The sequence below is a fragment of the Oncorhynchus tshawytscha genome, linkage group LG16 (genome assembly GCF_018296145.1).
Source record: "Oncorhynchus tshawytscha isolate Ot180627B linkage group LG16, Otsh_v2.0, whole genome shotgun sequence".
Classification (NCBI taxonomy): Eukaryota; Metazoa; Chordata; class Actinopteri; order Salmoniformes; family Salmonidae; genus Oncorhynchus; species Oncorhynchus tshawytscha.
The window spans coordinates 22,656,777-22,673,804 of NC_056444.1; the positions used below are offsets into that span (position 1 = coordinate 22,656,777).

General features: G+C 43.4%; 1 protein-coding gene across 2 annotated transcripts in view; it reads left to right on the forward strand.

Moving 5' to 3' along the window:
- Positions 1-17,028, forward strand: part of LOC112215524 (guanine nucleotide exchange factor VAV3) — a 127,361-nt gene that overhangs the window by 17,201 nt on the left and 93,132 nt on the right. For both annotated transcript variants that reach the window (XM_042298986.1, XM_042298987.1), the window contains exon 2: positions 4,004-4,120. In XM_042298986.1, the coding sequence (XP_042154920.1) occupies positions 4,004-4,120 (117 nt within the window). The remainder of the gene's footprint in view (positions 1-4,003; positions 4,121-17,028) is intronic.

Consider the following 17,028-nt stretch of genomic DNA (forward strand, 5'->3'; position numbering starts at 1 on the left):
CCATGTTTCCATGCTCAGTCAAGGCTCACTGATTCGGGAGATGTCTGCCGGGATGCAACAATAAGCCGCGGTGTGAAATCGTCATTCCATGTCAGGAGGATGGTTTTGAGAGGTACCCACACCAGTCAGGCCTCTCTCTGTACTGTACAAGAGCCTTAGGGGGCTGAGTGTTCCTAATGCAGAAAACAGCTCAGTGTGAAAGGATCCCGAGCCTCCCTGGTGCTTGCTCACCACCCCCGTCCCTCCCTGCACCCAGCATGCTTCACCCCAGTGCTACAGAAAGGGTTTCAGCCCACTGAGTCTAGTGCTGTGGGTTTCAGATGCCTTTCTGTGAGGCTGCTGTTTCCTTCAGATACTAAAGCTCTTCGGGTTGCTCAGAAGCCCCGGGGCGGCCGTCTCCAAGATGTGCTCCTCAGATAAAACGGCATGCATACAAGTGTAAACATTCAACATTATTTACTAGCTGCCTGCGTGCCCTTCACTCTGACTGTCTTATCTGGGGTTTTCTGCCCCAAGGCCTTTCTTGGGAAGTCATCTGTAATGCCTGATGCGATTTGAGTGGAGCAGAATTTAATATTTGATGTTTGTGCCCATCATCATCTTCACAGACGGCTCTGATCTCGTGCCACAGTTCAGGAGGATAGCTAAATATTGGATCGAGAAATATGAATAGAGAAACTGTTATAATGAATAGAGAAAGATGACTTTGCCTCTCTCAGTTGTTTGACTTGTGTATTCTGTTTTTTAACAATGCATTGTTTACTAGTATTGTAACACTGTTCTAGTAACCCAGACTCGTTGACTGCATCTACTGCCGTGCCTAGCAGAGTTACAGCATCACACAGACAACAGCTGTGCTGTTGTAGAAATGAGAGAGAGAGAGAGAGAACAACCGATAAAAAAAAACACTTCCTGTGAAAGTCTGCCTGTGAGAACAACCGATAAAAAACCCCACTTCCTGTGAAAGTCTGCCTGTGAGAACAACCGATAAAAAAACCCACTTCCTGTGAAAGTCTGCCTGTGAGTCAAGACCAAACGAAAAAGAAGTAAGCAAACAACCCCATCTCTGAAGGGTTTCAGTCCAGCCCTGAAATAAGGCTTGTTAAAGCCTGGTTACTGGTTATTCACTGTACATCAGTACGTATTTGTGAGGACTGATGTCATTCTAACAAACTGTTGTGATAATGTCTTGTATTGAAGGATGTTGCCATCAGCATATAACATAACAGGACACCATTTAAGATTGTAATCTTAATACAGTAGCTGAAGGCTCTATTATGTACATTCGTTGTTGGGGATATCCTGTGTTGAGTGACTTAAGTCCATCATTTGGCGATTATGGTTTAAATATGCACATTTCATGTCAATGACCCTGTCAATGACCCTGCAACTCATAAATGTCAATTATCCTGCAATTCTCAAAACCTGCAGAGAAGCAGCATATTGCAACCTACAGAAATGAGTACACAATGCATTGGTACAGATGAGAGAGCATTGCAGTTCAGATCTGGTAGGGATTTTTTAAAACCTTTTATTTAACTAGGCAAGTCAGTTAAGAACAAATTCTTATTTTCAATGACAGCCTAGGAACAGTGGGTGAAGTGCCTTGTTCAGGACCAGAACAACAGATTTTTACCTTGTCAGGTCAGGGATTCGATCTTGCAACCTATCGGTTACAAGTCCGAAGCTCTAACCACTAGACTACCTGTAGTCTACTTTAGTAATGTGCCAACAGCATGCTCCTATAAAACAGTCTATGACAACATCCTCTCTTTCATCCAGAGTTTATCACAGAGTAGCTAACCCACTTTGTGTCAACCATGTTTTATGTCAGCCAATTATCTTAACGGGCCTCCTCGTTTGTCTCTGTCCCAGACACAGCACTCTGATCAAAAGGTTAAGATTACACTGAGTGTGAGGTTCACCTCTCCCATCTTCTCAACTGTAAGATGGCAGTAGCATCCATCGCGTCAGCATTTTAGCTTCACTAAATCAATTTTTATTCAGCCAACGTTATGTGGCAGGGTTTGAGGCTACTGACTCTGCCTATGTGCAGTTCTGTCGGAGACTGATCTGGATTGGAAGAGGCCAGTCTATTGATCTACATTAGGTTAATTACTTCACATTTGGGATGTCCACTAGGCAGAAAGGTTTGGCAAGTCAGTAAACGATCTTCTTCTTCTTATTCTTAAATGTGCAACCAGCGGGGGAAAAAAATCTTTGCTCCACACACAGAGATGCATACAAAGCTCTCTCTCACCCTCCATTTGGCAAATCTGACCATAACTCTATCCTCCTGAGTCCTGCTTACAAGCAAAAACTAAAGCAGGAAGGACCAGTGACTCGCTCAATAAGGAAGTGGTCAGATGACGCAGATGCTAAGCTACAGGACTGTTTTGATAGCACAGACTGGAATATGTTCCGGGATTCTTCTGATGGCATTGAGGAGTAAACTACATCAGTCACTGGCTTCATCAATAAGTTAATTGATGACGTCGTCCCCACAGTGACCGTACATACCCCAACCAGAAGCCATGGATTACAGGCAACATCCTCACTGAGCTAAAGCGTAGAGCTTCCTCTTTCAAGGAGCGGGACTCTAACCCAGACGCTTATAAGAAATCCAGCTATCACTGCATCGCAGTGCTAGCTGTGCCACCAGAGACTCTGGGTTCGCGCCCAGGCTCTGTCGCAGCTGGCCGCGACCGGGAGGTCAATCGGGCGATGCACAATTGGCCTAGCGTCGTCCAGGTTACGGAGGGTTTGGCCAGTAGGGATATCCTTGTCTCATCGCGCACCAGCGACTCCTGTGGCGGGGCCGTGCGCAGTGCACGTTAACCAGGTCGCCAGGTGTTTCCTCCGAGACATTGGTGCGGCTGGCTTCCGGGTTGGATGCGCGCTGTGTTAAGAAGCAGTGCGCCTTGGTTGGTTTGTGTTTCGGAGGACGCATGGCTTTCGACCTTCGTCTCTCCCGAGCCAGTATGGGAGTTGTAGCAATGAGACAAGATAGTAACTACTAACAATTGAATACCACAAAATTGGGGAGAAAAGGGGGTAAAATTCAAAAAGAAAGAACAAAAAAAGAAAGAAATCCCGCTATGCCCTCCGACGATATAAGGGCACGAGGTGAGACCCAGATGCAGACACGCGAGTCAGATGGTTTGAGTCTTTGATATTTATTATATCCAAAAGGGGTAGGCAAGAGAATGGTTGTGGGCAGGCAAAAAGTCGAAACCAGTTCAGACTCCAGGAGGTACAGTGTGGCAGGCAGGCTCGAGGTCAGGGCAGGCAGAATGATCAGGCAGGTGGGTACAGAGTCCAGAAAACAGGCAAGGGTCAAAACCAGGAGGACTAGTAATAGAGAATTTAAAAGACAGGAGCACGGGAAAAACACGCTGGTTGACTTGGAACATACAAGACGAACTGGCACAGAGAGACAGGAAACACAGGGATAAATACACCAGGGATAACAAGCGACATCTGTAGGGGATGGAGACAATAGAGATAACAAATCATTTCATTTGATTTGACTCTGTCATTTTCACATATACAACAATGGCCGTATGTTTATTGTCGAAGCCAGGTGGAATGGGAATGTGTTGTGTGGCAGCCATGTTGAAGTGTGAACCAGACATGAGCCTCTTCTGGCCTCCAACTTTTCAATATAAATGTTTAGGTCCTCTTGACAGTTTGTGGTGAACAGGTCAGGACCAGGGTTGATAAATGATAATAGTGAGACTGGAGTCTGATTCTGAGAAGACTGTGGTTTGATCTGTGGTACTCAGCCTTCAAACACTCTGAATAGACGGGGATTTCTCAAATCGGCTTAGATTTCTATCTAGACTTAAATAAATACGCATTTAATATGAGATCGAGCTATGCAGTGAAGCAAGTCCGTCATCAGAATAAAGTGACTCATTTTACTTTGTGTGACTGTATGGTCAATCATCTTATATTATCATCCAACTAATAATCAAAATATCCCCCTTTACTCTGTTTCCAGTTCCTGTGCTTGAAGAACATCAGGACATTTCTCTCCGCCTGCTATGAGATATTTGGCATGAAGAAGAGTGAACTCTTTGAGGCCTTCGACTTGTTTGATGTGCGGGACTTTGGAAAGGTAAGCAACAGGATTCATGCACTGAGTATGTTTACATGCAGACTAATAATTCGATATCAAACTGATTATGGCAGTAGGCCGAGAACGGAAATAGTCATGTAAACACCTTACTCTGCTTATGCTAATTGGCGTGAGGTCAAGTTTTGAATGATTAGGACATGTAAACTGCTTAATCGGAGTTCTAGCAGTGTATTTGATCTGCCCATGTGCTAGCTCTTATTACAAATGAAGTGAGTTCGGAAAAACTGAAGGTTTGTATCTTAGAAAGAGTTTTCACCTTCAAACTTTATATGTCCCAACTTAGAATCAAAAAGGTTTCGCAAAAATAAAATGGTCCCTGTGGAACGTTTATTTTGATTGGTGATTTCTTGCATTTATAAAAAATGATTTCAGATGTGTCCATGTGAACAGCATTATTAGGGAACCTGTTCTTGCAAAGCATGTAAATGTTTTAAACAAACTATTATATTCATCTGACTAGCCACAATAATGGTATTACTATCCACAATAATCATATTATTGTGTGCATGCAACCGTCCTCACTGTTTCATTGGGGATACTCTACTCTCTCTTCACATATTTGGCTTTGAGTGTTCCATCTCTCAAGCTGGATGGATCCTGTTATACTGTTGTCAGCTTGAGAACACCTTGAGAAGAATAGTGCACATGACAAAAGAGTCATGTAAGGAGATGAGTGTACTTAGCCACCAATTGTGCAAGTTCTCCCACTTAAAAAGATGAGAGAGGCCTGTAATTTTCATCATAGGTACACTTCAACTATGACAGACAAAATTAGAAAAAAAATCCAGACAATCACATTGTAGGATTTTTTATGAATTTATGGTGGAAAATAAGAATTTTGTCTGTCATAGTTGAAGTGTACCTATGATGAAAATTACAGGCCTCTCTCATCTTTTTAAGTGGGAGAACTTGCACAATTGGTGGCTGACTAAATACTTTTTTGCCCCACTGTATATAGTTCAATAGAAGAACACAGTGGATTACTTGAAGAGAACAGTATCTGCACGCTACAGTTGGATACTCTTCCTCTGTATGGACACACAATTACCTCACGCTGTATGGTGCGAGCATTTATCATCCTCCGTAGTTACTGACACATAGGACAATGCTTCAGTTTCCACTCATTAAAAAGAAAACAGTTCAGTTGTAATGGGGTTAAAAGCCTTGTTTTGTCTTGGTTCATTGTTGTGATATATTGGTCAAAAGACCAATTACTGGTAAAAAAAATCTGAATTGGGCTGCCTGTGTAGACGCAGCCTTTGTGTCAGCGCTGTGTTGTCAGTGTGTGAGGGAGGCGGTGGCTCTTAACAGCCATGCCGCTAGTTTCATGAAGTCCCCAGTGTGCTTTAATTAAAAGCAGAGGGAGGTGGAGAGGGGAGGAGAGGGAGTGAGGCGGCTGGCCTCTGAAGTGGGAGGGGCGGGCTAGATAGACAGACAGACAGACAGAGGGACAGGATTTGTGGCGTTTGTTTCATCCCGGCAGACATCTCCCGAATCAGTGAGCCTTGCCTGAGCATGGAACCATGGGCCTATGTGTGTGTGTGTGTGCGTGTGCGTGTGTGTGTGTGTGTGTGTGTGTGTGTGTGTGTGTGTGTGTGTGTGTGTGTGAGACCGAGAGAAAAAGAGGGAGAGAGATAGACTGACAGACAGACTTCTTGATTTGGCCTTAAAACCTCTTGAGTGTAAGGGGCAGTATTTTGATGTTTGGAGGAAAAACGTAACCCAAATGAAACTGCCTATTTCTCAGGCCCAGAATCTATAATATGCATAGAATTGTCAGATTAGGATAGAAAACACCCTAAAGTTTCCAAAACTGTCAAAATATTGTCTGTGAGTATAACAGAACTGATATTGCAGGCGAAAACCTGAGGAAAATCCAACCCGGAAGTGTTGTTTTTCCTGAAAGCTCTCTGTTCCATAGCCTGCCTTCACTCCATTTAAAGGGATATCAACCAGATTACTTTTCCTATGGCTTCCCCATGGTGTGAACAGTCTTTAGACATAGTTTCAGGCTTTTATTTTGGAAAAATTAGCGAGAAAGAACACATCGCGTCATTGTATGGCTGGGTGCCAGTAGCGTTTTGCATGCGCCAACAGAGTGGACATTTCTCTATCTCTCTTATTGAAGAAGCTACAGTCCCGGTTGAAATAGTATCGATTATATATTGTAAAAACAACCTGAGGATTGATTATAAAAAACGTTTGACATGTTTCTACGAACATTACGGATACTATTTGGAATTTTCATCTGCGATGTAATTGACCGCTCGAGCCTGTGGATTTCTGAACATAACGCACCAACCAAATGGAGGTATTTTGGATATAAAAATAATCTTTATGGAACAAAAGGAACATTTATTGTGTAACTTAGAGTCTCGTGAGTGCAAACATCTGAAGATCATCAAAGGTAAGCAATTCATTTTATTGCTTTACTGACTTTCGTGACCAATCTACTTGGCTGCTAGCTGTTTGTAATATTTTGTCTACTGAGAGAGATGTCCTTACATAAACGCTTGGTATGCTTTCGCCGAAAAGCTTTATTGAAATCTGACACACCAGGTGGATTAACAACAACGTAAGCTGTGATTTGCTATAAATATTTTTAGTAATTTAATTTGAATTTGGCGCTCTGCAATTCAGCGGATGTTGACGAAAATGATCCCGCTTACGGGATGGGTGCATCAAGAGTTAATGACCTATAACATCTGTCAGGCTCCAGGCAGCTCAGCTTGGAGTGCCTCTATGATCAATAGGAACGCTTAGCCTGAATGCCCAGATGGTTCCTGGGTAGAAATTCTACTAACCTTTGACCTCTAGCTCCACCTGGGCTCAGAACTCGCCAGAACTCCTCACAGCTCATCAGAACTCCTACGGCATCCAGGAAGTTAACTATGTGGATGCTTTGTGGAACTCTGAACTAACGAACTAATACATTTACAAACTGACAAGCTAACAGACTAACGAACGAACTAACAAACCAACTAACTCATTCATAAACTAGCTATGTATGTGGAGCAACTAAATGGACTTTAGTAAAACAAAAAAATGACAATAATTAGAAAACCGCTAGGCTAATACACAGATTATTTTCGATATAGGATTAGTAAAATATCCCGGAAATTGTGCAGAATCCACACAGATTTTGATCTACTTTACAGAGCAGAATATGATGTGATGGTTGTTAAATTGTTTAAATGATTTCGCCTGGTATCCTGCTTGCTTGGTTGAGTTAAGTCATTTATAATTAAAACACAGTCAGACTGCTGCCAGTCAAGAATACACTCTTCCTTCCTTCACACGCCAAGACACAAATCCCCAGAATATTCCATACACAAATCAACAGCTCCTTGTAGAATATGTACAGTTTATGCAAATATAGCTCTTCTTAATCCTTCTTTGCCATAAAAAATATAACTGGAAAAATGACAGTAGCTGCTGACTAAGGATTGATTCATTTCGCCATCATGTGTCCGGTGGCATTGCTATTGCTCTATCAATAAGGACATGGAGGGTTGACTGATTTATTTAATAGTCTATTGATATCCCATTCTATACATCCTCTCTCTCTCTCTCTCTCTCTCTCGCTCTCTCTCTCTCTCTTTCTCTCTCTTGCTCTCTCTCATCTTTTCATGCCTTTTGTTTATGTGTGTGTGTAAGAGAGAGATAGAGACCGAGAGAAGAGAGAGATAAGAGACAGACAGACACTCTACGTGTCACTATTTCTATTTTGTTATTAAATGTTTTATCTTATCTTTAACTCTGTATTGTTGGAAAAGTAGCCTTAAGTAAGCATTTCACTATAGGTCTACACCTGTTGGTTACGAAGCACGTGACAAATGCAATTTGATTTGATTTGATTGGACAGACCTATAGACAGACAGACAGATATAGTTTTGGATTTTGCCTTAATGACCTATAACATCTGTCAGGCTCCAGGCAGCTCAGTTTGGAGTGCCTTTATGATCATTAGGAACCCTTAGCCTGAATGCCCAGATGGTTCCAGGGTAGAAATTATACTAACCTTTGACCTCTAGCTCCACCTGGGCTCAGAACTCCCCAGAACTCCTCACAGCTCATCAGAACTCCTACGGCATCCAGGAATTTAACTATGTGGATACTACGTGGAACTCTGAACTAACAAACTAACAAACTAATAAACTTACAAACCAACAAGCTAACGGACTAATGAACCAGCTAACTAACCCACTAACTAGCTAAGTATGTGGATCAACTAAATGGACTTTAGTAAACCACCAAGATTACATAACCATTAGAAAACATCTAGGCTATTTTCGATATAGGATTCGGAAAATAAAGTTACATGTTTTATTGTTACATAACCATTAGAAAACAGCTAGGCTAATTCACTGTTGTTGCTTTTTATATTGATTAGTAAAATATCAGACAACACAGCGTTTGATGTACAGTACATATCAACATCTGATGTGATGGTTGTTAAAGTGTTTAAATGATTTCGCCTGGTATCCTGCTTGCTTGGTTGAGTTAAGTCATTTATAATTAAAACACAGTCAGTCTGCTGCCAGTCAAGAAGACACTCTTCCTTCCTTCACACGCCAAGACACAAATCCCCAGAATATTCCATACACAAATCAACAGCTCCTTGTAGAATATGTACAGTTTATGCAAATGTAGCTCTTCTTAATCCTTAATATAACTGAAAAATCCTATTATGTGTCCCGTGGCATTCCTATTGCTCTATCAATATCTTTAATATTGTGGGGCGGCAGGTAGCCAAGTGGTTAGAGCTCTGGACTAGTAATTGAAAGGTTGAAAGATCGATTCCCCAAGGTAAAAATCTGTTGTTCTGCCCCTGAGAAAGGCAGTTAACCCACTGTTCCTAGGCCATCATTGAAAAGAAGACTGACTTGCCTAGTTAAAGGTAAATAAGTACATGGAGAGTTGACTGATTAGTTTATTGATATCACACCCCATACATCCTCTCTCTCTCAATTCAACAGGCTTTATTGGCATGGGAAACATATGTTTACATTGCCAAAGCAAGTGAAATAGATCATAAATGTAAAAAATGAACAGTAAACATTACACTCACAAAGGTTCCAAAAGAATAAAGACATTTCACATGTCATATTATGTCTAATATTATGTCTTTTAACAGTGTTGTATGATATCCAAGTAGTTAAAGTACAAAAGGGAAAATAAATCAACATAAATATGGGTTGTATTTACAATGGTGTTTGTTCTTCACTGGTTGCCCTTTTCTTGCGGCAACAGGTCACAAATCTTGCTGCTGTGATGCACACTGTGGTATTTCACCCAATAGATATGGGAGTTTATCAACATTGGATTTGTTTTAAAATTCTTTGTGGGTCTGTGTAATCTGAGGGAAATATGTGTCTCTAATATGGTCATATATTTGGCAGGAGGTTAGGAAGTGCAGCTCAGTTTCCACCTCATTTTGTGGGCAGGGTGCACGTAGCCTGTCCTCTCTTTAGAGCCAGGTCTGCCCACGGCGGCCTTTCTCAATAGCAAGGTTATGCTCACTGAGTCTGTACATAGTAAAAGCTTTCCTTAAGTTTGTGTCAGTCACAGTGGTCATGTATTCTACCACTGTGTACTCTCTGTTTAAGGCCAAATAGCATTCTAGTTTGCTCTGTTTTTTTGTTAATTCTTTCCAATGTGTCAAGTAATTATCTTTTTGTTTTCTCATTTGGTTGGGTCTAATTGTGTTGCTGTCTTTGGGCTCTGTGAGGTCTGTTTGTGTTTGTGAACAGAGCCCCAGGACCAGCTTGCTTAGGGGACTCTTCTCCCGGTTCATCTCTCTGTAGATGATGGCTTTGTTATGGGAAGGTTTGGTAATCGCTTCCTTTTAGGTGGTTGTCGAACTTATGGCTATTTTCTGGATTTTGATCATTAGCGGGTATCGGCCTAATTCTGCTCTGCATGCATTAGTTGGTGTTTTACGTTGTACACGGAGGACATTTTTTGCAGAATTCTGCATGCAGAGTTTCAATTTGGTGTTAGTCCCATTTTGTGAATAATTGGTTGGTGAGCGGACCCCCGACCTCACAACAATAAAGGGAAATGGGTTCGATAATTGATTCAAGTATTTGCCAGATCCCTCTCCCTCTCTCCCTCCCCACACGTTCTTGTTGTAAAGGAGTTACTGTATGTTGATATGTCACTGATCTGTGATGAACTGGTTCTGTTGGGGCGTTTGCTTATTTAGTTCCAATAGAAGCATTTTGGATGTTGCGGCCTCAACCTTAAGTGCAGTGTAGAATAGATGGCCCTTCATTTGATTTGGTGTTAGGCTGTATTCTTGACACACACTGTACATTTAAATCAGATTCTTAGCAATGCAATAGATCTTCTCTAGTCAGTTGAGTGGGTTCCACTCTGTGCAGATGGAATTGGATAGCCATAAAGTGAGATGGTTGCCCTGGCTATAATCCCTGCCACGTCAGTCTAGGCTTGCGTCCCAAATGGCACCCTATTCCCTGCATAGCACACTACTATTGAACTGGGCTTAGGGCCCTGGTCAAAAGTAGTGCACTATATAGGGAATAGGGTGCCATTTGGTCAAAAGTAGTGCACTATATAGGGAATAGGGTGCCATTTGGGACGCAAGCTCTTCAGGTGGTAAAGGAGTGGAGAGAACAGGAAATGGGAGAATCTGCCTGTCATTCACCTTCTACCGTTAGAAACCGGGCTTTTACCTGTTGTCTTCACATGGGGCAGAAATACACATGGCAATACTGTTACAATATAGTCCTACCTTTCACAAGAAAAAAAGTTTAGACGTTGCATATAATGTAACAGATCCATTTCATGTCATGCAGTTCATAGAAATAATTTATTATACACTATATATGCAAAAGTATGTGGACACCTCTCAAATGACTGGATTCTACCACGGGTGTTCAGCCACACCCATTGCTGCCCGGTGTATAAAATCGAGCACACAGCCATGCAATCTCCATAGACAAACATTGGCAGTAGAATGACCTTACTGAAGAGTTCAGTGATTTTCAACGTGGCTTTGTCATAGGATGCCACCTTTCCTTTTTCAAATCAGTTTGTCAAATTTCTGCCCTGCTAGAGCTGCGCTGAGTTCCAAATTGCCTCTGGAAGCAATGTCAGCACAATAACTGTTCCTTGGGAGCGTCATGAAAGCGGTTTCCATGGCCGGCAGTCACACACAAGCCTAAGATCACCATGCTCAATGCCAAGCGTTGGCTGGAGTGGTGTAACGCTCGCCGCCATTGGACTCTGGAGCAGTGGAAATGCCAGGAGAACGCCACCTGCCCCAATGCATAGTGCCAACTGTAAAGTTTGGTGGAGGAGGAATAATGGTCTCGGGCTGTTTTTCATGGTTCGGGCTAGGCCCCTTAGTTCCAGTGAAGGGAAATCTTAACACGACAGCATACAATGACATTCTAGACGATTCTGTGCTTCCAACTTTGTGGCAACAGTTTGGGGATGACAATGCCAGCATGACAATTCAGCATGACAATGCCCCCGTGCACAAAGCGAGGTCCGTACAGAAGTGGTTTGGCGAGATCGATAAGGAAGAACTTGACTGGCCTGCACAGAGCCCTGACCTCAACCCCATCAAACACCTTTGGAATGAATTGGAACGCCGACTGCGAGCCAGGCCTAATCACCCAACATCAGTGCCCGACCTTACTAATGCTCTTGTGGCTGAATGGAAGCAAGTCCCCGCAGCAATGTTCCAACATCTAGTGGAAAGCCTTCCCAGAAGAGTGGAGGCTGTTATAGCAGAATAGGGGGGACCGACTCCATATTAATGCTCATGATTTTGGAATGAGATTTCTGATGAATACATTTGACCATGTAGTGTAATTTACTGGTTTCTCGCAGTTATTGATCCCGGGAAAAGGGAGTGGGTTTGGGAGGTAAATCTCGGTAAGCCGGTTCCCACTATTCAAACCTAGCCTAGTCTCTGTCTGCTATAGCTGTGTTTGCATTTCCTCTGCTCTCACATCATAGCATTGGGAAAACACACACAGATGCAATCTGCAGTACTTTTTTTCACTTCATTGCAAAACATATGTTTAGCACATGAAAACTGCTGTTCACAAATGCTCTCCATCCAACCTCACTGAGCTCGAGCTGTTTTGCAAGGAGGAATGGGAAAAAATGTCAGTCTCTCGATGTGCAAAACTGATGGAGACATACCCCAAGAGATTTCGCAGCAAATCGCAGCAAAAGGTGGCGCTACAAAGTATTAACTTAAGGGGGCTGAATCATTTTGCACGCCCAATTTTTCAGTTTTTGATTTGTTAAAAAAGTTTGAAATATCCAATAAATGTCGTTCCACTTCATGATTGTGTCCCACTTGTTGTTGATTCTTCACAAAACAATACAGTTTTATATCTTTATGTTTGAAGGCCGAAATGTGGCAAAAGGTCACAAAGTTCAAGGGGGCCGAATACTTTCGCAAGGCACTGTATGTTCATCAACTAAACCAGTCAGACCAGCAGAGAAGGCCAACTTTGGTGTGTCTGTAGGTTATGGTAGAGGAAACACATTGGGTTAGTTTGTGGGAACTTCTGGATTTTCCACAGATTTCCATACTGGATACTGCGTATATTTGTTTTACAGTACGTGTGTTCTTGCTCTCCAGTCTCCCTCTATGATGTTCTCACTGGCTGTCACTCTGGCCTGGATAACTGCAGCTTGAGTTGAAATCATAAACAACAATAGCTTTAAACGGTGTTCCAATTTTTGGGGGGTTTATGGATTTTATGTGGTAGCCTTACAATCCAAGGCTTCTGCAAGCCAGAACGGTTCACATGAGCAGGAGCCAATCTCCTGTTCCTGTAATGTGAGGCAGCTTGATGTACAAGTACAACCCTCTGGACAGGATGCTAGTCTATTGCAGGGCCTTACTTAGTGCTGAATGCGAAGAAGACATTGGGTCCCATTTTTTGGGGGTCTTTGGTATGACTCCCAACCTTCCAATTACTATGTAGGAGCAACTTTTACCCCTGATTGAATTCTACATTTTGCTTCACTGCAACTGACCTACCCCATTTGTTTACATTTGATCCCGACTTAACCTGATATGATCTCTTCCTTCAAATCCTCTGCCTGGCTCTCACTGACTCAGAGTCTGGTCTGAAGGGCTGACAGCTCCACTGCTTGTTCTGGCATTACGGGGAAGAAGCATTCTTAAATCTGATGATCTGCAAATGGACAAACATTTGAATTATGCACAAATCTGTATTATTACAGCACCTGCATTCTCTCTCTCCAAGTTGTCCACCTTACTAGTCAGGGTGTGCACCACGTTTCTCAGTGCTTCCAGCTCATTCCAGATGTCAACATTGGTGGTCTGGTCAGTTGTTTTTTGCGGTTTTGTTTCTCCACTCGACGTGACCCCATGCCCCATGACAGACAGAACAGCAACGCTGACAGAACGACAACCCCTCTCATTTTGATAGGAATAACCCTATTCAGTCATCTGTAATCCATCTGTATACACGTAAAATTTTGCGTGAAGTAATACGTGAGAAAGCAACACGTTGGGGATGGAACATTTACAGAAAACACCTTGGCCGTCGAGCTAAACAGGTTTTTTCGAACCGAGCCATGGAGAAATCCACACATGGAACGTCAGTCAACCATTTATTTTTAGGTCGAAGGACCCGGAGAATCGGGAACATAGAGATTGATAGCCTATGTCTGGACATTCTAATCTGATGTTCTTTGTCATAATCAAAGAAAGAATATTGACGCACGCCTAAAACGTTTGTTAGGTGCTGACTAACAGGACAAATACCTCTATCGTTTTAGAGACACATTGTGTCAGAGAGAAGAAGGACATGTCAGCAATATAAACATAAGCTACTCACATGTTATTAACTATGCTGTGAAGGCATAACTAAAAAGACGTCTGATCTGTCCTATAGACCGTCTGTACATCTGCATGTCTCTGAGGGACCATACTGTAGGTCATCAATCATATGACACTATATGGAATCATCCAGTCAGCACTTTCTATTTTAAAATCAGCTGATCTGATAGGAAGATGTAGAGAAGAGACATTACCTCATAGACTCCATCAACCACAGCTGTAGACGGCATATGACAGTCTCTAGATGATTCAGCCTGTAACTCGGACCACAGTTCAACAGGATTCCGGAGTTCACTGATTGGCGTTCACACACCGCGCTGTACTGTACTGTAGGCTACATGCTTTAGGCAGTTTAAGCTAGCTTCAGGACAAGCAGTGTGTTGTCAATATTGAACTGTCAGCTCGCTCTTTGCACGTGATGTCACGGTGGAGGTGGAAAAGAAACGTCAGCAGAGGCAGATTTAGACCCATTTGAACCATTAGAAAGGAAGAGGACCCAGCGGAGGATGTATTTTTGATAGACGTCATTGCCTTAATATTACCTATGGCTATTTAGCTTTCTCATGTTTAAAGCACACATTTGTTTTGTCATGAGTTTGAATTCCTTTATCGGGACTTAGAAGCTATCATATGTAAACTAGTGGTGAGTTTGTAGATGTGTTCACATTTATGCCTGCCTGACCAGCATTTTGAAAAGGAGGGCAAACATCATTAAGTACGCCACAGGATACTAATGAACGGTTCCTGACTCCACTTTAACAGCCACCCCCCTTCTTATTTTCCCCCTTCTCTCTCTCTCTTTGATGTGGCCAGTGGCCCTGCTGTCTCCCTCCTCACACAGAGACTATGAACTCAGCTGGTTCAGAAACCATGTATGTTGGACCACACCAGCCCTCAGGAGGAGAGGAGAGGAAAAGAGATGATGAGAGGAGAGCAGTGGAGAGGATAACGAAGGGGAGAAGAGGAATGTAGAGGAGAGGGGAGGAGAGGAGAAGAAAAGAGAGAAGAACAAAAGAGAGGAGAGGAGATGGGAAGTGAGGGGAGGAGAATAGAGGAGAGGGGAAGAGAGGAGATAAGAGGTGAGGGGAAAAGAAGAGAGGTGAAGAGCTGCGAGGAGAGGGGAAGAGAGGATATGGGAAGAAAGGAGAAGAGAGGGGAGGGGGAGAGGAGAAGAGAGGGGAAGAGAGGAGAAGAGAGGAAGTGAGGAGAGGTGAGGGGAAGAGAGGTGAGGGGAAGAGAGGAGAAGAGAGGAAGTGAGGAGAGGTGAGGGGAAGAGAGGTGAGGGGAAGATAGGAGAAGAAAGGGGAAGAGAGATGTGAGGAGAAGAGAGGTGAGGGGAAGAGAGGAGAAGAAAGGGGAAGAGAGGTGTGAGGGGAAGAGAGGAGAAGAAAGGGGAAGAGAGATGTGAGGGGAAGAGAGGAGAAGAAAGGGGAAGAGAGTTGAGAGGAGAAGAAAGGGGAAGAGAGGAGATGTGAAGGGAAGAGAGGAGAAGAAAGGGGAAGAGAGATGTGAGGGGAAGAGAGGTGAGGGGAAGAGAGGTGAGGGGAAGAGAGGAGAAGAAAGGGAAGAGAGGAGAAGGGGAAGAGAGATGTGAGGGGAAGAGAGGAGAAGAAAGGGGAAGAGAGGAGATGTGAGGGGAAGAGAGGAGATGTGAGGGGAAGAGGGGAGAAGAAAGGGGGAGAGAGGTGTGAGGGGAAGAGAGGAGAAGAAAGGGGGAGAGAGGAGATGTGAGGGGAAGAGAGGAGATGTGAGGGGAAGAGAGGAGATGTGAGGGGAAGAGAGGAGATGTGAGGGGAAGAGAGGAGAGGATAGTGGTTGATTAACAGTATCTTCCTTACCAAATAATGGTTAAATATATCACAGTCACTGAAGACAATAATCAATATCTACTCTCTTTTTCTCTCTTTCTTCCTCTGTCTGTCTCTCTCCCTCCTTCTCTCACCCCCTCTCTCCCTGCTGGTGGCAGTGGAGTGTCCTTCAGTTAGTCCTCTTTCCAGCCGAACCAGGCCAGCGGATGCTCAGGGTTGGGTATCAGATGACAGCTGCTGGGTAATAGATACTTCAGGGACAGGCCAACCTACCGGGCATGCAGACAGACAGGCAAGCAGGCAGAGAGGCAGACAGGAAGGCCAGCAGGCAGGAAGTGTTGTGGTCGGATCTCTCTACTCAGTGAGTGTACGAAATCACATAGGGTGTGACATATACACTGTATTCACTGTGTATTTATTTATTTAACCAGGCAAGTCAGTGAGGAACACATTCTTATTACAATGACAGCCTACTCCGGCCAAACCCAGACGACACTGGGCCAATTGTGCGCTGCCCTATTGGATTCCCAATCACAGCCAGATGTGATACAGCCTGGATTCAAACCAGGTACTGTAGTGACACCTCTTGCACTGAGATGCAGTGCCTTAGAACGCTGCACCACTCGGGAGCCCAGAGAGTGTATATGTGTGTGTAGGTGTGTAAGTGTGTGTGTTTGAGAGAGAGAGTGTGAGAGAGTCTGTGAGAGAGAAAGAGAGAGAGAGAGAGAGAGAGTTTGTGTGTAGAAATCACACTGATGTACATGACAGAGTGTAAGTCCAGCTTGCATTACAGAGAATGTCCTTTGAATACTGTATAGTGTTACAAAGGTTGCTTCAAATCCAAGCTCACGTACGACAAAGTTATGCACACACTATGAGGCCCACTGAGAGTGAAAGGACATATTTGTGTTACATGTCTGAGAGTGTTATGAATGTTTACAAAACTTGTTGTTTGGATCCTGGATGCTGATTGGACGAGCAGTGTTCCAAGCCGTGCTGTATTAGCCACCAGCGACACGTCTACGCCTGCTAACGGTTCCATCTGAAAATGATCTCTGTGCCTCCATCAGAATATCATGTTCATGTTGCTGTCTGAATCATCTCTGGTACTGATCTCAACTCGCACGTTATTTCACCTTGCTTCCAGCCTAGCATTTAGTATGGTACAGCGGGGGTTAATGGAAGCAATGCATCTGGTGTGCTGTCATTTCAGGTTC